General features: G+C 26.9%; 2 protein-coding genes across 2 annotated transcripts; both read left to right on the top strand.

Annotated features, from left to right (window-relative positions):
- The first annotated feature begins 13,590 nt into the window (after positions 1-13,590).
- Positions 13,591-20,931, top strand: LOC110643581 (uncharacterized). Its single transcript, XM_058143957.1, has 9 exons — positions 13,591-14,082; positions 14,633-14,844; positions 15,658-15,939; positions 17,068-17,190; positions 17,707-17,857; positions 18,443-18,675; positions 20,374-20,410; positions 20,506-20,647; positions 20,723-20,931. Exons 1-8 carry the CDS (start codon positions 13,734-13,736, stop codon positions 20,622-20,624), a joined length of 1,506 nt encoding a protein of 501 aa, XP_057999940.1. The 5' UTR covers positions 13,591-13,733; the 3' UTR covers positions 20,625-20,647; positions 20,723-20,931.
- On the top strand, positions 20,751-26,864 carry LOC110643583 (uncharacterized). The gene is made up of 2 exons (XM_021796034.2): positions 20,751-20,887; positions 26,433-26,864. The coding sequence occupies exons 1-2, from the start codon at positions 20,863-20,865 to the stop codon at positions 26,843-26,845; spliced, it is 438 nt and encodes a 145-aa protein (XP_021651726.1). The 5' UTR covers positions 20,751-20,862; the 3' UTR covers positions 26,846-26,864.
- The last annotated feature ends 842 nt before the right edge of the window (positions 26,865-27,706 follow it).

Raw genomic sequence — 27,706 nt, forward strand, 5'->3', positions numbered from 1 at the left:
AATCAAAAAATCTCATCCTTCTCCCATGACTACAAATTTTCATACACACTTCAATATAATTGTTTTGTTCAATTTTACAACAAATTCTCATTTAATTTGTCTTCCTAACAACGATTAAAAGATATGGAAGTGAGTATAAACACTAACCTCACTTGATGACTTAACAACTTCACTTCTACTCCTTCTTTTTACTATCAATGGCTTCCTTATGAGGTGAGGAGAAATTTTAATGAAGGCCAATTAGGGTTTTAAGTTGAGAAAAGCTTAAGAAAATAAGCTTAAAAGAAAAGAAAAATGGGTTTGGTTAAGGGAGCTACGGCTATGGAGTGTTGGAGAAGAAGAAGTGTTATTTTTATTTCATTTTAAGTCTTTTTAAATACATAATTATCTCCTCTTATTTGTTTGTTGAATTTCCATTGGCTACAAATTTAATTTTTATTCATTTATGACATCATGCTTATGTCATAAATCAAATTAAACTTTATTTTCTTTTCTTTTCTTTTCTTTTCTACTCATTTTCAATTTAATTTTTAATAATATTTATTCAAATTTTATGTCATAATAATTATTTACTTAATTGGACAAGTCAGCCAAAAATCATCTCTGAAGACGAAATGACCAAAATGCCCTCCGTTTGGCTTATTAAGCCAAAATCATCTGTACCGATCGAAAAAATTTTCTAAACCTTTTGTTGGCATTCTAATACCATAGAAATCTCAATGACTCTTCGCTGGAGTCCCAAAAATTATTTCATGAATTTTATCCCGGGTTTAGGGCTTCTAATTGCGAAGATCGCAACTTCCCACTGGGTTACCCATTGCTAGGGCATTGGCTTATTTAACTTGGTTGTATTTTATTTCTAAAATTTTTCCTAAATTTTTTCTTATTAATATTTGAGTTAATTATGGTTCCTCACTTTAGTTTAAATATTTTTCCAGACGTTCTAGCTGTCCGGACCTACACCGGTCACCGGAACAGTAGAATGTACGGAATGGATACAGTGAGGGTGTTACATGAATAGTAAAATGAATAGTAATCACCACCTTAACCAAAAATGCAAAGGGACTTAAAATATTATAAATTGCATGGGGTAGATTAAGTCTATAAAATTTAGTTGTTGGATTATTTATTAGTTAGAAATAAATTTAATGAATATTAAAACACTTTAAATTGTATGTTTCAGTAGAAAGAGACACTGAGAAATATAAGGAAAAAGTGAGTCAAAGCAAAGAGGCGACTCACTAAAGGTTTGTGCACAATAACTTTTCACTTTTGATTTGTTATTAGAAAATTTATTTGATTACATTTAGAACAATTTATGCTTAATAATGTCTTGAGAAATGTTGTGTTGCCTACTTGCAAATGAAAATTTGAAATGAAAATTAATTAATACTTTGTATGAAATGTTGAATAATATGATTTTGAAATTATTTTTTATTCACACTTGGCATGGCAATACCACTATGTGCCTCTTCCATTTTATGAGGTTGAGTTTGATTATTTTCCTCCCTCTCTGGCTTGCCAGTTTGAGGTTGAGTTCAGATGAGTACTCATATAACTAGCTAGCCACCTCCCTCATTGATTTCGATTAGTGGGGTTGAGATTGCTTTGTCGTAGTGTACAACACGACATCGTTTGGAAATTTTGTGTCATGACCTAAGTTGTGTTATTGATTGGCAACACTGTGGATTCTAAATTATTTGATAAAATAGTATTATAAGTTCAGTTTTGTGAAAAATGCTTGTGAAAGGTTTTAAAATTGCTGTTTATCGATGAATGATTGTTTTAGTAAATTTTAAATTACTCAGCTATAGCTTTATTTTGCTGTAGCAGATAAGAGACAGGACAAGGCAGTAGAGTGAGCTACTATTGTGACAAGGAAGTAAATTTTGAAGATCTTGTACGGGTATTTATTTATACCCTTGTAAATTTGCTTGATGTAAATATTTTTAGTTCATATGTATTTATGGAACTTATTGAGCAATTGTACAGTAAAGTTTGTAATAATATTATTTTTGATTTTCTTTTATTAAATTGATACTTGTGTATGTAAATTAAATTGAATGTAATGATGATGAACTTTATTGAAAATGAGTTGCTTTGTGTTGAATTGTGTTGAAATGAGAACTATTGGAGTTGGGTTTGAGAAAAATTTATTGGAATTGCTTTTTTTTTAGGTTTTTGAAGAACTATTTTCTCAAATTACAGCCGGCACTCTGCCGAAATTTTTATAAAATTTGCGAAAAATCAAACTTAACCAAAATATTTGTTTATGACATATACTCCAACTAAAGGCTTTTTAATAATGTTTTAACATCACTTTTCACTTTAAATGAATTGAATTTGTTTGAAATTCCTTGTAGTATATTAATGAGTTATCGGTAGGTGAAGTTCAGTAATTCACTAGGTATACTATGGAATCATATTATACCTTACGGAGGGGTAAGGTGTGACATATATATTCATAACAGACTGGCTCTGCCGCCTATTGAATACATGTATATTTCATTTTCATATATTTAAATTCATTTCTGTTTATTTCTATTCTTTCTTTTACATTCGATTTATTTCTTTAATTATTTATTTATTTTTCAAGATTTAGATAGTAGTTTCTTTGCTGTTAACGATTCCCCCTCTCGGTCAGTGGGTGTTCGTTGGTATCAGAGCCTAGGGGGGAAGGAGTGTTACCGAGGATAGTATCCATATTTGAGGAATTTTTTAGGGTTGATCTGTAATCTTGAGGTGAATATCGCAGTGCAGGGTATTCTTTAGGTTGTCAACAGACCTGGGTAGTAAGTCCCGTTTTTAAAGTCGTGGGAAAGGCAAGTTAGGGCAGTGAATCCTTTGGAGTTAGCCACTTAACTCAGAACATCAACTTAAGAAACTTTTTTAGATATGAATCTTATTTTCTGTAAGACTGTTTCCTCTTTAAACTCTTTTACCCCGTCCTCTGAATCGAGAAAGATAGTTAATAGTAAAGAAATTATAATCAAAGATTTTGAAAAATCAATAGATAATTGGAAAATTCCAAAAGTACAAAAAAATCAGATCTATTAGATTTCAAAACTCAATTTTTTTCAAAACCAATTTCACCATCAAAACTGAAGAGAGAGATCTACAAATTTTTCAATTGAATTTTTTTACTAACCCCAATTAAACAAAAAAAAAAGTCAATATTCTAAAAATTTTAATATTTTTATTTGTACAATTAAATTGAAAAGTGGCTTGTATCTTAAAATTTCTTTTTTTAGTAATTAAAAAATTTAAAAAGAATTAAATTGTGAATAAAATACAGAAGAGATATAGATCAAAATGTTGCATCCATCCAATATTGGACTCAAGAGCTAAAAAGGATCATTGCCCCTAAAGAAATTTTAATTTTAATTTAGAGTAGTTTAAATATGGACATATTCATGATAAACTCTCATATGTTATAAAATTCTAAAAAGTTAATATTTTTTTATTGGACAAATTAAAAAAAAATTAATAATTTCATATCTTAATAATTTAAAAAAAATCAAATTATAGCCGAGGTATACAAGATTGAGGTCTAAATATTGTATCTATTGTTGACTTTTTATATCGAAAAACTATAACTGCCATTAATTTATGTTTTTACTGGCCCAATTAACCATAAAATTTAACTAGTTATTTTATTTGCACATTATACATATTATTTATCATTTTATTTTAATAATATAATTTAATATATTTTTTATTTTATTTTTTATTTTGTAATTGTATTATAAAATTTTAATAACAATACAATCCTAATAATTATAATTTTGTTTCAAATTTAATAAATAAATAATTTAATTAATAATTTTTTTTATTAATCTTTAAATTACATATACCAATAAAATAATAAATAAAATAAAAAAAAACATACCACTTGGCAATTTTTCAAATATCATTATTAAATTCTTATATTTTAAATATACGAAATGCATATATATATATATATATGAATGATAAGATTTTAATAGTAGAAATTTAAAAATATTTAAGTAAAAATTAATATAATTAATATAATAAGTTAATTTTTATATATAAAATTAAAAGAAAATATTAAAAAAGGTGTCATATGGCAATTATTTAAGCATTTTTACTATCTCTCACTCATTTGGATTTTTCAAAACACCCTTCCTTTTTCTATTACTTATAAAAATATAAAACATATATTTATAGCAAGAGATAAATGATTTGTTGCCAAAAATATAATAGCAACAAAACTCTATCACTAATTCAAATTACTTTATTATTAATAATTTTTAGTGATAAATCTACGTCGCCAACGCTTAGCAATGAGATGTTTACTAGTGATCATATAACATTATTAGCGATGAAATATCCATCGCTAAATCTTTAAATAATTTCAAAATTCAATATTAAAATAGATAATATAAATTAAAATTTTAATATTATTTTAATAATAATAATAATAATTCTAATTATATTAAAAATCCTATTATAAATCTTAATTTATTAATTCACTAAAATTTTTTTAATTTATTATAATAAAATTAATAAAAACCTTAAACAATGAATTTTACCTCTACTAATTTATTTTTAAAAGAATTACAAATTTACAATATTAAATTTTATTTTAATTTTTGCCTAAAAAATATTTTAATTATATATATAAGTGAAAAGGAAATATCCTTACCATAATTATAAAATAACTATTAAAAAATAATTATTTAATTAACGCAATTAAAAGAATTATTATTAAAAAATTAAATATTTTATTAAATAAAAATTTGCAATTTTATTGATAGATATAAAATTTTAATCTTGTTCAATGACAATTATTTTATTTCTTACAGATTTGCACTCATTTTAATATATATTTAATACTTAGTTAAATATTACCAGTTAATAATATATATATATATATATATATATATATATATATATATATATATATTACTAACTGGTAATATTTAACTAAGTATTAAAATAAAAAAATATTAATTTTTAATCAGATCAAGTAGAATAACTATTTTATTGTTATAATTTTTTTTAAAAAAATTATTGATATTAACATAAATTAGAATTTATTTTTATATATAAACCTTTTTATTTATTATATTTTCTTTAAAAATAAAAATAAAATATATTTATATTCTTAAATTATTTATTAATATAATAAAATAATTAGAAATGCATTTGAGTTTTGACTAATTCAGATGAATAAAATAAAACAACATTAGTTTTCTATCTTGATAAAATTTGCTAAACTAAAATTTTAAATAAAATTAAAAAGTTATTAGATTATTTTTATTAATTAGTATTTTTTAAATAAATTTTATTTTTTATATCAATAAATATTTTAATTTATAAATTTATTAATAATTAAAAAATGCTATTCATAAAAATTATTTAGGCTTTATTTAGATAATTAATCATTTAAAATAAAATAAATTTTGATTTTGTATTAAAATATAATAAAAAATCACAATATCATATTTAAATACGCATTCATTTCAAATTTTTATCTATCAAAACAAATTTTATATTATTATTTAATTATGTATGTATAAGTAATATAATTATAACAATATATTTCTAAATTTTATATATATATATATATATATATATATATATATGAATGAGGAGAATATTAATTTTATCTAAATTGCCTTTTATTTTTAAAATTAATTATAATTATATTTTTATTATTTATATAAATTTAAAATTCTTAATCCTATTTATATTTAATTTCAAATAAATATAAAATGTTACAATAAGCAATTAAATAAATATATATATATATATTTTGATCGTATTACAATATTAAGTAAAATACTTTATTAGTATCTAAGTTTTCAAATTTATATTTATTATTAGTTATTTATTATATATATTTAAAAATATTTTATTAGTTGCATGTTATTTTGGTAAGTTAATTTTCATTTAAGATTTTTTTTTCTATTTCAATGAAACAATATTAATATTTATAAAATTATGAATATTAATTAAAATTATATATTTTAATAACTATAATTTATAAAAACAAAAATAAAAATAATATAAATCATCCAATGATTATTATTAATTTTAAAATTTATAAAATAAAAATAATTATTATTAATTTTAAAATTTATAAAATAAACAACTTAAAAGAAATTTGGTTTAATCTATATTATATATAAGTGTATGAAGGGGGAGGGGAAACATTTGCATTGCTCAAATTACAATTCATACTTAAAATTAATTATAAAAAACATTCGCATTGAACAAATTGCCATTCATACTTAGAATTAATTACAATTATATTTTTATTATTTAAATTAATTTTAAAGTTTATATAAATTTAAAATTTTTAATTTTTAAAATTTATATAAATTTAAAATTCTTAATCATACTTATATTTCACTTTAATTAAATATAAAATTTTAATAGAAGTAATTAACTAAAATAATAAAGTAATAAATAAAAAATATTATTAATCTATCTATTATTTAAAAAATATAAAAAATCATATTTATAGCGACAGACAAATAATTTATCGCCAATAATGTATATTACAGACAATAATATTAGCTAATCTATATCTATATACTATATAAAAGTGGGAAGGGGAGAACATTGGGAATGTTAACAATACCCTTCATTATTTATATTATTATAATTATATAATTTTTATTATTTAAATTAATTTTAGAGTTAATATAAATTTAAAATTCTTAGCCTACTTGTATTTAACTTCTACTTAATTCAAAACAAAATTTTGAGAAAGAAATTCACATTTTCTAAAAATAATTGTGTTTGGAATTTAAAAAAAAATGATCAATTTTATGAAAAATAATTAACTAAAAAATTATAAATTTATGTTTTTTTTTATAGAAAGATATATGAAATATATTATATTATATGAAATATATAAATTTAAATTTTAATCCTATTAGATTTTTATTATAAAAGGAGTTTTATATGTGTGAGAAATTCTATTAGTACTAAACTTATTTGCAAGTCATGAATATGTTATATAATAATCATATTTCTTTATTTTTTTATAATTCCTTTTATTTGTGTTTTTATAATATTGCAAATAATTTTAAAAAGTAAGTATTTTGATAATTTATAAATTTGCCTCTCATTCATATATATATATATATAACAGATAGATATTATAGATAAAATGGGACAGAAGGAAATATTAAGATTGTCAAAAATATCTCTAATAATTTATTATAATGAAAATAAAAAAAACTATTTTATTTTATTTTAAATATTAATATTAATTTTTGATATATGTACTTAATTTCTATTTCACTTAATATTAATTTATTAATTTTTCATAGTTCTATATGAACTTGAATTCTATTTTACACAAAATTCGTATGTATATAAACTAGATTTATTGAAATAATAATTTAAATCATTTGAAACTAATATTATTTAATTAATTTGAAATATTATATTGTAAATTACATATCATTAACTCTCCAAAACATATTATAATTTAAATTTTAAAAAATATAATAAAAAAATAAAAATAATATTCGAGTAATTAAAAGGAAATTATCTTTTATTTAAAAAAAAGAAATTATTATGTTATAAACATATTATTTTAATTGATCATTGAAAATAAATATATTATGGTAATATTATGTTATATACAATAAATTAATATAAAATTATATATAAACAAATTAAATCACTAGTATGTACATGTAATGCACGTTTAATAAAAACTAGTTTTAATTGAAGATAAATACTAACAAAAAAAATCATTAAAGATAATTAAATTTAAACCTAATTAATATATATATATATATATTATTGCAAGTATAATTTTTTAAAAATTGTTATTATATAGCTAATATTATGCCACTTAGAAAATACTATCTCTTACATTAATAATAAATAAATGAGTAATATTAATAATATATTAATAATTAGATTTATATTTTTATTATTATGTATTAATTTTTTTTTATTTTTATTTTTTTAACATTTAAAATAGTAGTGATCATGATTCTTATTCTTTTGAATAAAAAAAAATTGATGAGAATTGAAATATAGTATTGGAGTAAATTTATTTTATTATACTGATATAGTTCTAATTTTCTATTAATAATCAAAATCAAAAATTATATTATACCCAAATCATGCTAAACACCAAATAAAGAAATAATTAAACCTGAAATTAATTTTATAAAAATATTTGTTATGATTTTTAAAAAAATATAATATAATTTTAATATAATTAAAATTTAAACACGTATGTACTGTGGTGTATTTATAATAATAGATTATATATACTATAATATATTTATAAGGGGCCAACTTTTGAACTAATAAAAATATCTTATAAATATTAATAATATAAATTTATATTTTCCTTTTATAAATTTATTTTTTACAAATTATTTTATAGAAATTTTATTATAATTTTAATTTAGAATTAAAAGCCTAAATCAATATATATATATATATATATATATATATATATATATATATATATATATATATATATATCACTTATAAATTCAATTTTAATTAGAACATATATGATTAAATTTATATTTATATTCTAATCAATAATTTATTTATAACATATATAATGTAATCTATAATTTTTAAAAATAAAATTCTTATTAAATATATTAAATAATTAATATATTAAATATGTTTTAAAATTTGTTGTATCAAATAATATGGCAGTATAAAATTTTAAGATATATAATAAAAAAGAAAATTTTATAATTGATAATATGTTAGACTAACAAAAATTCATTTTAAAAATTATTCTATTTTTAATTTTATAAATAATTTTCTTTCACATTAATCTAAATATACAATTTTATTATGTAAGTTAATAAATTATGAAAAATTAAAATAAAATATACATAAATCAATTTTTATAAAAAATTAAATTAATAGAGTTTAAATGAATTAAATTGAGCTAATTTATATTTATTATTAATTTATTTTAATTTTTATACATTTTGGTCTATTTATATTTTTAAAACTTATTATTGTATTTTTTTTATTATATTTCATTTAAGTTTATAATTAAGTTAATATTATAGGTTAATTATATAACATATAACTTTCATAAAAATGTTATCGAACAAAAAAAATATAATTTTTAAATTGATAAATGTTTTATTTATATAATTAATTAAAATAATATTAAAAATAATATTTTAATTTAAATAATTAAATATAATATTTATAATATTATAATAATATTATATGGTATATAAAAAATTAAATAATAAATTTTTATAACAAATATAATAATATGCAACACACATTTTTTACAAAGGGTGCGGATGGTGTGGTTTTCTAATTGATGATTAGGAAAATCGTGTGATTTGTGGGATGTTAATTGATAAAATATTTAACTCCTATATTTATCAAGGAAGTTTAATTTGGTTCATTTTTAATTTTTTATCTAAATTAAATTAAAAGTTTCAATTTAAATAAAAAATGAGAAAATTCAGTTTTTTTTTTAATTTTTAGATTAAATTATTTAATTTGTTGATTTAAATTCAAAAACTAAGAAACTTAATTTTTTAATTTTTTTTAATTTTTGAGTTAAATTGAATTTAAATTTAAATTTTTAAATTAAATTAGATAAAAAGTTAAAAATGAGCTAAACTGAACCTCGATTGTAATTGAGCTTTAAGTTGATGTTAATTTCAAATTCTATTTTTTTGATTTTTTTTTCTTATTTTACGTATTGGGCAAAGCCAACCGATTGGTTATATAGCTAATTTGTTGAACCTATATGAACTTCGACCTCCCACCAGAGGAGAAAATGGCCACCATGTATTGGTATAACTTTATTTTGTTTTATGCATATTCTTGGAGGTTTCTTTTTGTTTGATGTTTTCCAATTCTAATTCACTTTTATTGTTCATTTTAGGCATGGCACAATTTGTCAGGTATCTCTTCATTTCTCTTCTCTAGTGCATTGTTGAGATTGCAGACGTTATCTTCATTGCGTTGGGCATGGATCATGTTTATTTTACACTTCTGAGCGATGGGTTGTAGAACTGAATGAATGAGGGAATGGAAGAAAACATGTTGCTCACTTGAATCGTTTTAGCTTGAAAGTTTGCCTCCAGTTTGCTACTAAGCAATCCATCCATTGCCCGTATGTGGATAATGTACCTAAAAAATTGGTGGAATGCAATATCAAAGGATAAATTAGTTAAATGGTATCTAAATTTAGAGTATGTAATAGTGAAATATTTAAACTTTAATTTGTAAAATAAAATTCTTAATATTTAATTTAAGTAATATAAAATTTCTATATATATTTCAGCAATTGATTTTTAAATTATTTATACTAACGTGATATTCATTAAATTGAAAAAAATTATATTTTTATGAATTGATAATTTTAAGTAAATAGATTTTGAGTTACTAAAATATCAGTATGTGTAATTTTAATGTCGTGGTTGTAAACAGATATAAAATTAAAATTATTTTTCATGATAAGTGTCAAATTAATGAAGAAAAAATATAAATTTTAATATAACATGTGTCTTATCAATAAAAATAACCTAAAAATAAGCTACTAAATATCGATATTACTCTTAGATTTTAGAACTCATACATAAGATAAGCGGCATCTAATATGAATCTAATGATAGCTTGAATACTCAATCAATCAATTATGAACCGATTAAAATTTACTTATATTTGTCATTAAGATTCAATTAGATATGCTTCCTGACTTGATCTAGTGTTTGAAGACGTATAATTGATTTAACAGATTCAAGTTTGATTTTTATTTTTTCAAATCTTTATTATAAAAGAAATTCAATTAGACACAAATAATTGTGGTAAAATTAATATTGAATTTGACAAATTGAACCAGTTTGGCACAAATTTAAAAATTAAGACATGACACAATAGAGGTGATTGGGGGCTAGCATATTGGAATGATAAATTACATTTTAGTCCTTGATACTTTGTGAACATAATAATTAAGTCTTATTATTATTATTTTTTTTAAAATTTTACGAAGAAAATGTCTTCAAAAAATTATTTTTGGAAACTTTATTAGAGAGGAAAGAAAATCAGGGAGGAAAAATAAGGAAGAAAAATAAAAGTGGTGCAAAAGTTATTTGCTCTCTTTGTTTGGATATCTGGGAGAAAAATGAGAGGGGAAAATAGGATATGGCTTTCTCGGTATAAGTGATGATATCTATATAGATGGATGTTATATATCGTAAAATGAATAAGAACATTTAACTATTATTCTTAAGAAATGACCAGGTTTGGCTCATTCCTCGAAAAAAGTTTTGAAGGGATCCTTATTTATCAAGATTTTTTACTTTTAGTTTTTTAAATAGTAAAATATTTATTTTATTTTTTTATTTAAAATTAAAATAAATAATTATAAGAAAAAAAAATAATTTTATTTATTTTTTACTCACTTCCTTTTCAAAATAGAAAGAAAATAAACAGTGACATTTATTTATTATTATTTACCATTATTTTCCTTCTTTCTCAAATTTTCCTCATTTCCAAACAAGATAAGATAGAAAATATTTTTATTTTCCTTCGTTCTTTATTTTCCTTCAATCCAAATATAGCATAAGTCACAATAGTTATTTTTATATCTAATTAAGTCTTTATATCAATTATAAAAGTCAAATTAACTTTATATATATATATATAAAATTTGAATTCAATTTAAATTTGATTTGGCTATTAAGTATTAAATTTTTAAATAAGAGCAATTAAGGTTAGAGATTGGAAAAATCAGAGACTCAAATGTACTTGTCAAGCGATAAGCTTTTAGCTATTGAACCAAACAAGATTAGACAACATCAGATTCAATTTGCTACCTAAAAATAATTGACAGATTACTATCCCTGAACTCAGATCCATTTAGCAGTAAAGCCCCGATATCAACCAGAAGGATATATTCAGTTTTGAGTTTTAGTCAAGTATTTCATATTACTGAGATTGCCACAATGAAGAAGACACTCAGATTAGTAGAATCACATTTAACCATTTGAATGATTCTTATCTTATGATAGTATTTAATTCAATTCTATTAAAAGAATTTAATTAATTCTATTAAAAGAATTCGATTTGAATAAATTTATAAGAAAATTTATGTGTTTGAATTAATTTTTAAAATGATGGAATTTATTTGAATTTTATTATTTAAAATAATTAATAACTAAAATGAATATGTTTATATTCATATTTGAACCTCATTTATATATAAAAAATAAACATAACTTGAGTAGTATATTTCAGGCATTTAATAAAAAAAATTTCATTAATTGTTGCGTGTTTAATATTGATTAGTTGATTGATTTGTAAACATACTCTGTAATTCAGTGTGTATGATATGAAGAAATCCTAATTCTTTTATCAGTTCATCCCTTTCTCCTCTAAATTCTGATGTTCTTCTATATCTCTCTCCTTTTGTGGTTCATTTCTTCTTTAATTTGCATCACTGGTGTCAGAGTCGATGTAACGCAATTAACTATTTAATCTTAAATAAATTATTTAATTCATGAAAAACTTTTATTAAATTATTTAATCATTTCGTTAAGTTTTTCGCTAGTCAATATTAGTCAACCTATTATTAATTTTTTTATTTTAGTGAAACTAATTAATTAATTTTTATATTTTAAAAAAATATATTAGTTAATTCATACAATTTGACTCTGTTAACTATTTAGTTTCATAATTATTTTTTATACCTAAACTATCCTAATTTTCTCTCTTATTTTTTTTATTATCCCTCCTTATTTATTTCTCAATGTTTTTTCTCTTCTACACTCATATCTTTTCTCTACACTCGTATCTTTCTTCTCCTTACTCTTTCTATGTTTTTATTTATTAATAAAAATGGTGTAAGTTCTCTACAAAAAAAATTAATTATTTTCTTTAAATTTTTAAATAATTAACAAAAATTATTTTTAAGTAAAGAAAATATATTATGTCAAAAGAATTGGAAATTTAAAAATAATGTAAATTAAGATTTAGTTTCTACATAATAAAATTTTTATTTTTATTTAAAAATATATATTTTAAAATATATGAGTTAGCTAATTAGTTTCATTAAAATAGAAAAATCAAATAATAGTATTTTTTAAAGTACAAAGATAAATTAATTAATTTTATTAAAATATAAAGACTAAATAGTGGTGTGAATAGTATGGGTAACGAAGAATTTAATGGGAGAACTAAATAGTTTAACGGAAATTTTTATAGAACTAAATAATATATTTTTTAAAATACATGAACTAAATAATTAGTTTCGTTAAAATATAGAATCTAAATAATAATTTTACCAAAATTTTTTTTTGTCCTAAATTACTGTTTTCAAAATAATTCATTTATAAGCCATAATTCACACTATAACAAGTTTAATATTTTTTAAATTAAATATTTATATTAAAATTTATATAAAATTAATTAATATTTATATATATACATATAAAATATATAATATATAAATTTATATGTTAATATTTAATATAATAATTGAAAATTTTATTTAGCACTCGGTAGTTGCGCACATTTTAAAACTTTTAAACGGTAAAAAATTCAATTGAATTAAATTCTAAAATTCTTTCATTTCAAAACTTCCAAACACACAAGTGAGTCTACTCCCTCTGTTTTGGCCGTTATAGGAGAACGAGAATGGGTTTTCGTCTCATCCAATATATTACGCGACTGCCACAATTGAGATTGGCTTGCCCATTTCAATATAAATAGAGGCGACTGGTGAGGTTGTAATGGGGCTCTCAATTCTTGATTCAGCAATGAATCCTCAAGCCATTGGAACTTGCAGAGACTACTCAGTCTCTCTTGCTTACTCCTACACCTTCCCCAATTCACTCCCTACTTCAAATTTCAAATCCCATTTCATTCCTCAAAATCTAACGTTTCGAAAATCAAAAACCACTTTCTCTGCGACAAGGCCGACTCGAAGTCTTGTAATTTGCTCTGCCGAGAGAACTTCTCCGGCCAAGGCTTTGCGCCTGATTCTTGGATCGCCTGGTATCCACCAGGGCCCTGCTTGTTTTGATGCTCTTAGTGCAAAGCTCGTGGAGAGAGCGGGATTCGATTACTGCTTCACTAGTGGTACGTGTTTTCTTTTTGTTTATTTGATTTGTGAATTCTTTTGTTGATAAAAGGGTTTTCCTTGTATTGGAATTACACAGCGTTGTTTAAATGATTGCATACTGTTAACTATAGTGTTCACTAGTTCTTGGTTATGGATGCTAACAGTTTGAGTTTGTTATGAGGTTGAAGTTTTCTTGGCCGCTTACCCATATAATTCTTTGATCAGACACCCAAGAAATAAAAGATCCGATTGTTAGATATAATTTTTCTATCAGGGTTTTGTTCATTCTGGTGCTTAGATTTTTTGTTCTTGATGACACATATGCCACTACTGTTTAGTAATTTGGTTGTGATTGGAATTGATGAATCAGATGATTATTTCTCATCTTGTGTTCTTGGTCGATGCCTTTTTTCTTCTTAAGAACTTGTTTAGGGGCTGTGAATCTAAATTATTTTATTCTGATGTCTCAATGCATGTTTGGTTGAATTCCTACATATGTTTATCTTCTTGCGTATTAGTTTCAAAAAGGCAAACAAGTTTCTTCATTCCATGTTATCCTTCCATTAGGATTTTCAATATCGGCTGCTAGATTGGCATTGCCTGATACTGGCTTTATTTCCTATGGGGAAATGGTGGATCAGGGGCAATTAATCACTCAAGCTGTGTCAATTCCTATCATTGGGGATGGTGATAATGGCTATGGAAATGCCATGAATGTCAAAAGAACTGTTAAGGGATACATAAAAGCTGGCTTTGCGGGAATCATTCTTGAAGATCAGGTATGTATTATTTAAATTTTACATATGCACACACATGCAACATAGATTATTGATCTCTTGCTCAGTTTTCCTTTGGTTTTCTTTTTGACTCTCTCTCTCTCTCTCTCTCTCTCTCTCTCTCTCTCTCTCGACAATGTGCATTTTGTAATTGAAATGAAAAGAAATTGATGAATGATTGTCATATATTTACTGATATTAATTAATTAATTAATATGATAAATTGTAAGTATAAAAATAATAAATAAGTGAAATGATATATTTATTTTGCTATATCTTTTGAATCAATAGAAATCCTAGGTTTATATCGATATCGGTGAAAACTAACTTTAATCTAAGATTCCTTTTCCTTCTGTAGAATTAATAAAAAAACAAACTGAAGTACTGATACACAGAAAAGGAAATTTGGGACCAATAGCAACAACAAGAGAATTGTGTTATTCACGCCACCCTTCCCAAGAGATTACATCAGTATATATTGGCTATACACTGACGGAATACAGTTTACTAACTACACATGCTAACTAACATGAATCCTCTCCAATCTTTGCTTGACACGTGTCTTCCTCAACGTAACCCACTCTAACAACTCTAACAGCCATAACAGCCATACAGCACAGCTCCAATTCTCCCGCCTTTCCTCTTAAGCTCAGCGCACCATTTTGCGTTATTCTTATAACAAGTACTTAGTGTCACTGTAATTATGATGAGAAACAATATTCTTTTAGTAAACTTCTTTGAATAGGGATTTGTTTATTCATTATTGTAAATCACTTCTGTTTAGATTTGTGTTGCTTATAAATCGTAGCATGTAAGGTGTTCCCAAAAGCTTGTGGTCACACACGTGGTAGGAAAGTGGTGTCTAGAGAAGAAGCAGTGATGCATATAAAAGCAGCTGTTGATGCTCGGGAAGAGGTTGGCTCTGACATTGTTATTGTTGCACGAACTGATTCTCGACAAGCAATATCCTTGGATGAATCACTTTGGAGGTCAAGAGCTTTTGCTGATGCTGGAGCTGATGTTCTTTTTATCGATGCACTAGCTTCAAGAGAAGAGATGAAGTCTTTCTGTGAAATCTCTCCTCTAGTTCCAAAAATGGTAAATTTCTTTTCCTCAGTGTAAGACCAAATTGGACTTGTAATGGTGTGTGGAGTAATTAACTTTACCGTTTTATGTCTCTATAAAATTATTGCATCACATCCCATAAAAAATAATAGCTAGGTTTATCATTATAATCTGAAACAGGGATACAATGTCTTCTCAATTTTCACTTTTTCGTAAGTTGGAGTCATTGGAGTTTGCCTTGTTAGATCATGTACCTATTCACATAATTAATCATGTGATAAAATGCTTTATTGATGATGCTCACATAATTTTCACATCTCTGCTTTTCTTTCACTTGTTTTTCTCTGATAATACAGATGTCGTCCAAGTATTCATTTTTAGCATTTGATTTTCATGAACCTCATATCAAAATTATGATGTTATTGGTATTTTATTTTATCAAAGTATCAAGGCTATTCAGGAATTCTAATATGTGAAGTGTAGATGATGGTAGAGTTGTTTGATTCCTTTTAAAATTGTGTGTAATGATGCATATTTTAGAAATCAACATTTAATTTCTTTTAATCTGGATATAACTAGGTAAATTGACTCGTTATAGTCTGCTTCAGTTAATTTAAAAACAACAATGTGATAAATGGCACACAGCCTTGTCTTGAATAATCCTCTATCCCTCTTTAAGAGGTTTTAGGTCTATTCATACATATGAATTGGTCACAAAATAATTATAAATATTACAAAGATAAATACGAATAAATATGGCTAATTACATTTATAATATATATCTGTAACATTGAAAAGGGCAGGTTATTTAATGATGAGATGAATTAGATTCTACTAGCAAATATATTTGGCATCTTTAGTGAATAAAAGCAGGATGACTTTGCTGAAGTTGTATGACATTTATAGAGATATGTTGTTCTTTATATGGGATTTAAATCAGCAAACAACCACCACTATCTTGACGATAACAACCACTAGAGATATGCTGCTCTTTAAAGAAGTTATTGCTTAATTTTTTGCTCTCTCACTTCCATCTAGGCCATTTTTTAGAATATATCAATTTGTAAGACATAACTCAGATGAGCTGCCAACATCAATCTTCCTAAGTAACATGCTTTCCAGTGCATGCCATTATTATAAAGCTTTTGTATTCCTATGCAGGCCAATATGCTTGAAGGAGGGGGGAAAACTCCAATACTCAATCCTTTGGAACTTGAGGAAGTTGGATATAAACTTGTGGCTTACCCTCTTTCCTTGATCGGGGTATCTATACAAGCGATGCAGGTCATATAACTAAACCTTTGAAAGAAAGAAAAATTGTGTTTGAAAACTTTAATTAAACATTTATCTTTTGATGAATAACAATGGCAAAGCTTGATTTCAATAAATTAAAATGAAAATGTTTTTAAAAAATTCATTAGTACTGATCCTGTTGTAATTTTGATCTATTCTGAGCATAATGCATCATACTTAATTGCATAAACTCGTAAACTAGTATATTTTTATGACTATGTGATCTTTTCTTTCTACAAAGAATATAGGAATGTAAATGTTGATATTTTCTCTAATACTTGATTATTATTTTTTGCATAGTTTGTTTTTATAGTTGATATTTTCTCTTTCCTTGATTTATTATTGCAAACTGCAATTCTGGATGAACTTTCTAACTGCTGTTCGATTGAATATTGCTGCAAATGACTCTGTAATTGAATGCAAAAGATAGGTTGTTTGGTCAAGCCTGAAAAATATGAAACTCTATTGTTTTACCAAAGATTCTAACTTTTCGTGGTTCACTTGTAGGATGCATTAACTGCCATTAAAGGAGGTCGGATTCCTCCTCCTGGAAGCATGCCGACTTTTGAAGGAATAAAGGAAATATTAGGTTTCAACTCTTATTATGAAGAAGAGAAGCGGTATGCTATCAGCACAAGTCAAATGCTTAGGCCAGGAGGTGAGTGAGAATTGGACCTTTACACCTGGACCAGCTTGATTTGCCTAAGAACTATCTTACTTTGAACTTTGCTAAGATATTTTAGGTGTTCTAGCATGTCAATAATCAAAGCTTCAAAGCTAGATTTTTTTTTCCCTGGTTCATTTTGTTACTCTCCTCATTAGAGTTTCTTGTTTCTTTGTTAAGTGAAAGATTGGTTTGGTAAATCCTCCAATCTAAATACTTAAACTACTGTCTGGAAAGAGGCAGGAAACCCATCTAAGAGCTTATCTTATTGTCATGGGACAATGTACTCAAACATCACCTTTCATGTTCAGGCGAAGAAAAAGGCACAAGTTCCTTCCTTTGAGCTCTTTAACAACTATTATAGCTCACAAGTTCCTTCTTTTGCATGGACAGTTCCCAATTGAGAACTATATTAGCTTTTCAACAAAGCCATGTGACTATGGACTCTTACTTTCTTCTTTGTTTTTCCTAAATTTAGTCTTAATATAAACTTTATAATTTCCCATCTATCAACCGGCTACTATGCAAGTCTAAGATAAGACAGCCTGCTATTACTTGTTGTAATTCTGATAAATGTAGGTTATACATCAGCAAGCAGTAATGTATATGGTATACAACGGAGGTCTCCAGATGATACACAGCAGAGAAGTCAAAGTCCTCAAGATCCTGTTGTTGAAGTGATAACTCCTGATGTATACAATAACTATGGTGCAGATGGTTTAAGAGATCCATTTTCTGGGATCTGGTCTCGGACATTGAGAATCAAAATAACTGGAAGAGATGGATTTGAAAAACTTGATGTTAGGATTCCTGTGAGTTATCCCTTTCCTCTTCTATTGCTGCTTGTTGCTATAATTAGACATCTAATTTCTCTTTCGATTCCTCATCAATATTGCTTTTTCTAACTGTTAACTGATATCTAGTTATCTATGTTTCCCACTAAAAATAAAATCCGATAATGTAGGTTTGCCATTTCATGCTTTTCAAATTATTGAGAGCTGAGCAGTAAATTTACAGTATAAAAGGAGGAAATAGATCAATACCCATTTTTTAGTGAAAAGTGCAACACCCAGTATGAGCATTACCTAATTTGAGTAATCGACTTGACTGACACCATTGCTACACTTGTTAACAATATTATGTGACATTGGTAGTTGTAACACTAGTAAAATAAACGAAGTGGACACAGCAGAACCTTGAACTTCCAACTAGTTAACATTGTGTAGGTAGAATCCTACTGTGTGTAGGCTACCAATCCCACCACTGGTTATATCAATAATGGTAGATGCAAGATGGTGGAATTACCCGCCTTGATGAGTTACTCTAATAATTTTGTTGCAGCAGCAGAAGGTAGAGAGAAAAAGAAAGAAAATTTCCAATTTTATTAATATTGAAACCTCTGTATTACAGAATATTCTTGTAGTCCTGTTTATGGGCTAAACCCTTGAAGTAATTGGGAATGACAATCCTACTAAACAGGAAATATAATAAAAGTTCCTCAATAAAATAACTTCCTAAATACTGAAGATCCTAAAGTAGATTCACCAGTCTTCCTGTATAGAAAATCAAAATCTGGAAGTTATAAGAAAATATTCCTAAGCAAAACTTTAACTTAAAGGTTAAGCAATTAAGAATTGATATAAAAATATGGAAATTTATTGCAAGTATTTGCTTATTGAATAAGCTTGGGACATTTTTGAATCATCATGTGTCTAAACTCATTATTTTTCTTTCTTTTTTGTTGTGTCCATTACTTTCCATATAATTGGAACCAGTACTGATTGAGGCCAAATGTATTCTTATGAGTTATGATTGGATATATTCTAATATATTTTTATTTTTATTTTTTTTGCTTTTTGTAACATTCTAAAACCATATATTTCAGAAATTCCAATTGATTTCATGCATACAAATACATTGCATCTGTCTTCCTGCATAAATCTATGGTTAACGGTCTACAGATGCATGCTGCAGCCTCTATTTGTTCATTCCTCTTTGAAGGATCTTGATATAAGATGGGATTGCTTGTAGCACTACTAATACCCCTTATTTATACTTCAAAAATATATAGTGCCCAGTAGCACATCTTACATTCATTGTTGTAGATCATGACAGAGAATTTCGCATCAGCAGGCACATTCTATTTTCTATGGAACCTAAGTGCATTCATGACTATTTGAACAGAGAAGATGCTACTTGTGCCAGGATGGTGGAGTGTCCTCCATCCCATCACTTTTAGAGATAGACATGGGGGGTGGATTGTTTAATTAAATGAAACATTTCCTCTACTGCTCTATTTTTTCTCTTGGAATGCACAAGTTTTTATCTCATTTTGTAGTGACACTTCATATCTTCAGTTTTGACATTTTGAAATAATTCATATATTACAAAAATTAATGATCCATCTGTTCTAATTTTATCTTCTGCATCACCAATAATTTGTTTCATAAAATACACTAATATTCTCTCTCTCCTTTTTTTTTGGTGTCTTTTTCTCCATGTATTGGCAGGCTGGGTTCTTAGAAGGTATCACAAATATTGTTCCAGGTATTATCAATATCTCCCAAAATTATTCACAATGACTACTTTATGGAAATAACTGAAATGTGAGAAAAAAAATTTTGCTCATTTTTGATAAACAGCTTTGGGGGGTGTGAACATCAAAGAGCTCTTGGATGATGCAGCTGGAGAAGTAGGAGGCAAGTTGTTGTTGGATTTTAATGATACCATGGGTGACAGAATTCAAGTACTTCTAGAATAATTTTTTCCCAAGCCAATGGAAAGGTATCTTTTTTTAAATTTCTTTTTGAATTATCTTGTACATTTTTTTAGTGATACCATGCTGTACATGTATTTCAGCTTTGAGGGGTGTCAATATCAAAGAGCTCTTGGATGATGCAACCGGGAACTAGAAGACAAGTTGTTGGATTTTAAATTTTAATTATAACGTGGGTGACAGAATTCAAGTATTTCTAGAATAAAATTTTTTCCCCAAGTCAATGGAAAAGGTACCTCTAACTTTAGGTAAAACAACTTTTCAATTCAGCAGTTCTTTCTATTTCTTCTTATATAGTCCCTTTTTTTTTTGACTTGTTCAATTTAGAAGTGTTTTGTTCCTCAAATGCGAACTCTAGAAGACAATCTGAAAAATCAGACATCATAAAATAGGAAAACAGTAATTGGAAAATATCACAGTTCTTCTTTCCCTTCTGACAATGAATGAAACCCTCGATTTGAACAGCCATCACACTAGACTTGTTTTACCTCAACCTATTATTCTGTTAGAAGAATATCATTATGAGTACAACAGTGTTAGGCAAAGCATGCCTAATGACCCAATATAATGTAGTTTATGCTAGAATATTATTTAGAAAAAGGATTCGAACCAAATGTCATTATAGGATTCTTTCAATTCACAATATACCCTCAAAGTAAACCAACACTAAATTTATCGACAAGTACAACATTTCTTGTGCCATGCAAAGAAATTGATATTTTTCTTGTATAGGGACAACAAATTGAGTTTTTCCCCCTACTCTTGTCAACCTGAAATATAGTAAGAGTTGGAGTGGCAATTTAATGTGCTCTACACCATGTATAGGAGTTAAAGTAGCAATTTAATATTCTCCACCCCATGTATATTTTGATGAGTGGATTCAATGGGTTTTCTGTATATTTCATTATCAAGAAATAGTTACATATATGTATACACATCTAGTCTCTTAACTAATTAGGAATATAATCCCCATGAATATGCTATAATCCTTATGAATCTGCTTCTAACTAGGAATACAATAGTTAAACAAATATATACATGGTTGACTTCTTGTAACATATATCAAACACTTGGTTCTTTCATAATAATTACAATGACATTAAGTGCTCTAGTTTGATTTTTAATTTTAATTTAGTTAGAATGCATGAGTGCCTTCTCTGATACTTCCTTTTGGTTCCTATAAATTCACATTTATACTAATAGAACTCAAATTCAAGTATGAAGATGGTTGGTGTCACAATATCATGAAACACTTGCTTATGAGGGATTTTTTTCTCTTCTCCGTCTTTGTTAGGTTGTTGAATCAACCTCTCTTATTGTTTGTTCGTCCTTCTTCCTTAGTTTTGAGAAGACATCAAAATATCTTTGATCCATGGAACATCTTTGATGCAATTCTAATAGAAAAGAGAGAATAGAAGAAGAATACTCAAATAAGAGAGAAACATCTAGAGAGAAGAGTAGTTTCATTCAATTAATATAGTAATGATCTTCTAAAATTAGAGATCAAACTAGCTAACTAATAGCTTAACAACTCTCTAACTGATAGCTAAAATCCAACAACTCATCCCTTTACTCAAACAACATGTATCAATACTCTCCTCCTTAAGATTCCTTGTCCTCAAGGAATATAGTTCTGCTATAAATGTCCAAGAAGAGTTTATAGAAGAATGAGTAGCACCTAGCTCATGGTCATGCAGATGCACATAGTTGTAGAACACATTAATCTAACTGAAAAGAGAGTTCAATTGAAATTGAATTTCTTGTTATTTGAAGAGAAGCCTCTTTATCTAGCATTTTATCATTTTCAAATGTCCAATTGAAATTGAATTTCTTTGCAATTTGAAGAACTTCATCTTGTATTGTATCATTTCCAAATGACCAATTGAATTTTGTCTTAATATTTGTTTCATCTTGCATCTGATTCTTTCTGCATCTAACTCTAATACTTCCACCACATTTATGCCCTCTGACATGAAATCTCTTTTTCTACAAGTAAAATTACAACCAACCATTGGACCCCGAAAGACCCATGTCTGCTCAACTGCAGATGCAACAATAGTAGGAAGCAATTGAAATTGCAGGAGACCCAAAATATCAAAATAAACATAGCAAGGAGCTTCCCAAGGACAACCAGCTTTATGGCCATCATCCACCTGTTTGGCAAATGCTTCACCAGCGACTCTTTAGGCATATGCTAATAAGCTAGCTATCTTATGCATAAAACCAAGTAGAAGAAAAGCACCAAACAAATCTTGCTTATTAAACCAATTTCAGTAACAAGTAATCCATTGTTAGCTAAATTGACCCTGAGCAATTGGGTAGATTCCAAGTTAAAAACCTTTGCTACAATTTGGCTTCACAAGTTCATCTTCAGATTTTAATACTATGGCATTTTTCTCAATGTCACCTCCTTATTTTAACTCAAATAAACTATCTTCAATTTTTTCAATACCCTCAACTTGAACAACTGCATGAGCACCATCTTCCGCAATTTCATAATCATCATTTTCTTTCACAACATCAAAGCTTCATTGAATTTGTTGTTTCTCTTCATAGGACCATGTGAAATCTTCAATAACATCATCATTCTTCCCATCTTCTTCATTGAATTCAAAATCTCCAATGACTTCCTCATTTTCAACATTAGTGGTGACCCATATTGGTTCTTTGTGTGTACATTTCTACACACCAAAGACAAAGACGTTGTTCTCTCCTTTTATTTAATTCTGAGATAGTCTTTGTGATTGAGAGATGAACATCAGTTCTTAATTTCCAAAGATATGTTTTTCCAACTTGGCTTTCATTACTCTTTCCTCGTTGAATTGATAATTCCAATTCACCTCCACTGTTCCCATTCTCACAACCATTACTCCAATAATTATCTATTTCTTGGATTTGGACATCCAATTCTGGTTCAAAACTATGAAATTTTGTTTCTTCTTGAGCTAACTTCTCAAAATTTTTCATTTTCTTTTCCTATCTTTCGATAATTTTGAGTGTACCATGAATAATCTTTTTTAGTTCCATGGTCTACTATTGGTACTTTATAGAAACTAAAGAAATTAAAGGAAGAAATAGAAGGGAATGAGTTGCAAGGAAGATAAATATGAACCCTAAATTCAGAGTTACAGTTGAAGAAAAGAAGAGAAATAGAAAATAGTGAAGAAAAGAATATGTTCTTGACAGTTACAGAAAGAAAGGGATTTAGAGAGCAAAAGACTATCGGGAAGAAGAAAGAAGAGTTAGGGGGAAGAAAGGGAAGGAATTTCAGGGAAGAAGGAAGAAGAAAGAGAAAAAAAAAAAAAGAAACTTGTAAATCCACCATGGCTGAGGATCAACTTGCTTTGGTACCACTGATGCAATTCCAATTAAAAATAGAGAGAAAAGAAGAAGAAAACTCAAATAAGAGAAAAGAATCCAGAGAGAAGGGTAATTTCATTCTACAATTAGAGATTTATATATATTTAAGTAATAACCACCTCTAACTCGCTAACTAATAGCTTAACAACTCTCTAACTGATAGCTAAAACTCATAAGCTCATCTTTTTACTTAAACAACACGTATCAATCTTACTTGACAAGAGCAATAAAGGAGCAATTATAGATTGCAGGAGTAGATGCATCAATGTTAGCTCCATAACATTGCTTCTTTAGTTTTTAGTAAGTAAAGTTTCTAGTTAGAGGCTTTGATTGGCTTGTTATTCATTATTTTTTTTAATATAATTAGTTTCGATTGAAATTCAAACTCAATTAATCCTTGAGGTGACTCCAGTACCATTGAACTAAGTCTCATTAATATTATTTATTATGGTCATTTACAACCAAGTCCTTGAGGCATGTTAATCATTGTTTTACGTTTGGGTAATGATTTAGTCTTTATATTTTACTTCTGTTAATAAATTGGTCTTTCTATTAAATTGAGCCCAATTAATTGTTAATTATTTGTGAAATGTCGAGATTGCTCCATTCCTCCTGATTAGGGGTGAGCAGATATCGGTTTAAACAAAAAAACTGAACCGAACTGAGTTAATTCGGTTCAATCGGTTTGGTTCGATTTTATATTAAAAAAATTTCGGTTATTTCGATTCGGTTCGATTTTGTAGAGAAAAAATTGGTTGAACCGAATCGAATAATAATTTTATATATTCAAATCGAACTGAATCAAATCGAATCAATTTTTGAATTGATTTATTTTTATAGTGAATTTATGAATTATATTTAATTATATATATAAATTGTTTAATTTCATTGATTAATGGTAATTAGGTTCAAATCAAAATTAAAATTAGACCAAATAACTTGACAATTAAGTCTAAATTAAAAAATCAATCAAAAATTAAAACCGATCGGTTTGAATTGAAACGAACATAAATAGAGCGGTTCCGTTTGATTTTTAATCCATTTCAATTCGGTTCTCTTTCTAAAATTTGTAATTCAGTTTTCATTATTTAATTCGGTTCGATTCGGTTTGAACCGAATGCTTACCCCCACACTTGCTTGATGACCCACCACCCTACTTGCTTCCAAATGCCTTCCTCGCCACCTCATTCTCTAAGAAAAAGTACTCCATCCCTATCACTAACCCAAACAAATGGATCTTCCAAGCATACAACAACACCGTTGCTCTCTTTATTCAAATGGAAGAATATCACAGTGGTCTAAAGACCTTTGCGATGGTGGCGCTCACTTCAAAGCCCATTCAAGTGTTCGGTCGTTCCTAGTATAAGTGCGATTGGATTTCTAATAATGGTTCTTCTGTAAAAACTAGTTACTTCGTACCAAATTTGATAAATATGTAACAAAATCACAAATTTTAATTTGCTATAACATCTGCGAATTCAAGAAGGAGAATAAGTAGAGTCAAATTGTGGGATGATGTGGGTTAAACGTTGAAGGTGATATGGAGGTATAGTAATTTTATTCATTAATTATTTTTATGCCTAAGAATTAATTAAGTTAATTTTTTTTGAAATTAATTTAATTAATTTTATTTTATTAATTTAATTAATTTATGACATGAGATAATAATTAATAAAAGAATTAATGATGGTTGTTGGATAAGATATTTGAGATAAGGAAGTTGGCAACAGTTTATAGCAGTTTCAAGGAGTGGGTAGGTGATTGCAGGTAATCGCAGAACGTGGCAGAATATATTCTAAAGTCTTCTAGGAGCTTTGCAGATACTTGCATGGCAATTTGTAAAGGTTCTAAGGAGTTTCAAGAAGTGGGCAGATAATTGCAAGTAACCGCAGAACGTGGTAGAGTGTGTTCTAGAATTTTCAGGAGTCTTCCAGATACTAGTGCATTTTGGAACGGATTTATTTCCTTTCATTATGTTTGTAGAAAACACTATTATAGGCAGAACTATAAATGTCAAACACTCTACAACGTGAAAAACTCCAACCACTCAAACATCAAACAGCAACTTAATCGGACTAGAGCAGTCTTTCATCTTTATTTTATCAATCATTTATTTTTTCAAAACTCTTACATTTAATTTTAAGCCTTATACTCTCTTTTCAATTAATCAAAGTTTCCTTTCAATTTCTAGTTTCCTTTTAATTTTGGAGTGAGATTGACGAAACTGTGTTCAATATAGTTAGTTCCTACAGTCGTTTGATCCAGAAGTTAAAGCTCAATTCTAGATGATATACTCAGTATTTGGCATGCCTACGCATTTATTAAGTTGTTAGCTAGCTAAAATTATTTTTTAAGGAAATAATTTTTGGCACGTTCAGTGGGACGAAAGTCTCATTTCATTCGACATTACTTTATAATTTTCATTTTTTGTAGGTAATATTATGCCTTCAAAAATCAGAAATGCTATTGGCAAAGAAACCACTGGGTCTCAGGACACAGATGGGAGTCCTACAGCAGTTGGCCTAAATCCTCAAGTTTCACTCATGGTGGAACGATTTGAGAAAGAACCAGCTATTCATAAAGAAGAAGTGCAGAATCCAAATGTGTTAGAAACTATACATACCTTGACTCACGCTCAAACTAGGAGCCAGGTGGTCCAATTTTTGTTATTAATGAAAGAAATAGTATCAACCATTGCCGTTGTCTTGGAGAAGGGCATAGGAAGGCGGATGAATATAGCTCTTGAAAAAATTAATGCAAATACGGAGAGGATCATTTTGTTGATTCAGTCATTGGCTGAAAAATTTAATTTTCTTATTCTGTTACCTTTTGATAGCCAGGTCTAGGGTAGAGGAATTTGATGTGGTACCCTAGGGAGGTAACTCTAGTCCCAAACTTCTCAGGGCAGAGCTAAGGTAAGCCATGCCAGCAGTGAGGAAAGATACCAGATGTGAAATGTGTTAGTGATAATTTTATTGAAAAATGGGAGAAAATTCAAAAGAAAAAACAAAGGAAGCATTCTGGAGTGAAAACGGGAGAAAACAACAAGTTTGAGGCAAGTTTTGGTAGGTAGTAAGAGGAGCTATGTTTTTTAATTAATTTTTTTTCTTATCTTCAGCAGTCCTAGATCAAATTAGACTCCTTGATTAACAAGAGTAATTATTCAGAATTAATTTTGAGGCTTTTTCTATTCTATTTAGGATTTAATCATGTTTCCTACTTAGACTAGGACTAGTTAATTTTCTACTTTATCTTTATCTTCCTAATGTATTTGGGTTTAGTTTAAATTCCTATTTAGTAGTTATATTCTTATTAGGTTTGGGAGTCTAAAACTCTATAAATACTCCCAAAACTATGTATTTCATATTCAGATTTTAATTAATAAATTTTCAGCAAAGATTTTACTCTCAAATTCTCTCTCACATGTGTGTGTGAGTGATTTATCTAGCTTCGCTGCGTCAGGTGGTATCAGAGTAAGGATGGCAACTAGCATTGATGATAACAATGGCCCTTGCGACGGTGATTGGAGAGCTAGAGCCCTTAAACCATGGGACGATGAGTTGCAACGTTTGGAGCAATTATTAGAGCAACAGGTGGACCACAGATTCGAGTGTATATAAAGACGTCTAGAAGGAATTGCGGATTGCCTTGATGCTTTAGAAATCAATGGCAACAGAGATCGGGTGGTGGATAATAAAAGGCCAAGG

Source organism: Hevea brasiliensis, chromosome 1 (genome assembly GCF_030052815.1).
Source record: "Hevea brasiliensis isolate MT/VB/25A 57/8 chromosome 1, ASM3005281v1, whole genome shotgun sequence".
NCBI classification, from domain to species: domain Eukaryota; kingdom Viridiplantae; phylum Streptophyta; class Magnoliopsida; order Malpighiales; family Euphorbiaceae; genus Hevea; species Hevea brasiliensis.

Excerpts from the sequence above, each read along its gene's own strand:
- LOC110643583 (XM_021796034.2), top strand. The coding sequence starts at position 20,863 with ATGGAAAAGGTACCTCTAACTTTAG. Across the intron at positions 20,888-26,432 it reads AAAGGTACCTCTAACTTTAG|GTAATATTATGCCTTCAAAA; the intron begins GTAAAACAACTT and ends CATTTTTTGTAG.
- LOC110643581 (XM_058143957.1), top strand. The coding sequence starts at position 13,734 with ATGGGGCTCTCAATTCTTGATTCAGCAATGAATCCTCAAGCCATTGGA. Across the intron at positions 14,845-15,657 it reads GAATCATTCTTGAAGATCAG|GTGTTCCCAAAAGCTTGTGG; the intron begins GTATGTATTATT and ends GTAGCATGTAAG. Across the intron at positions 17,858-18,442 it reads TCAAATGCTTAGGCCAGGAG|GTTATACATCAGCAAGCAGT; the intron begins GTGAGTGAGAAT and ends TGATAAATGTAG.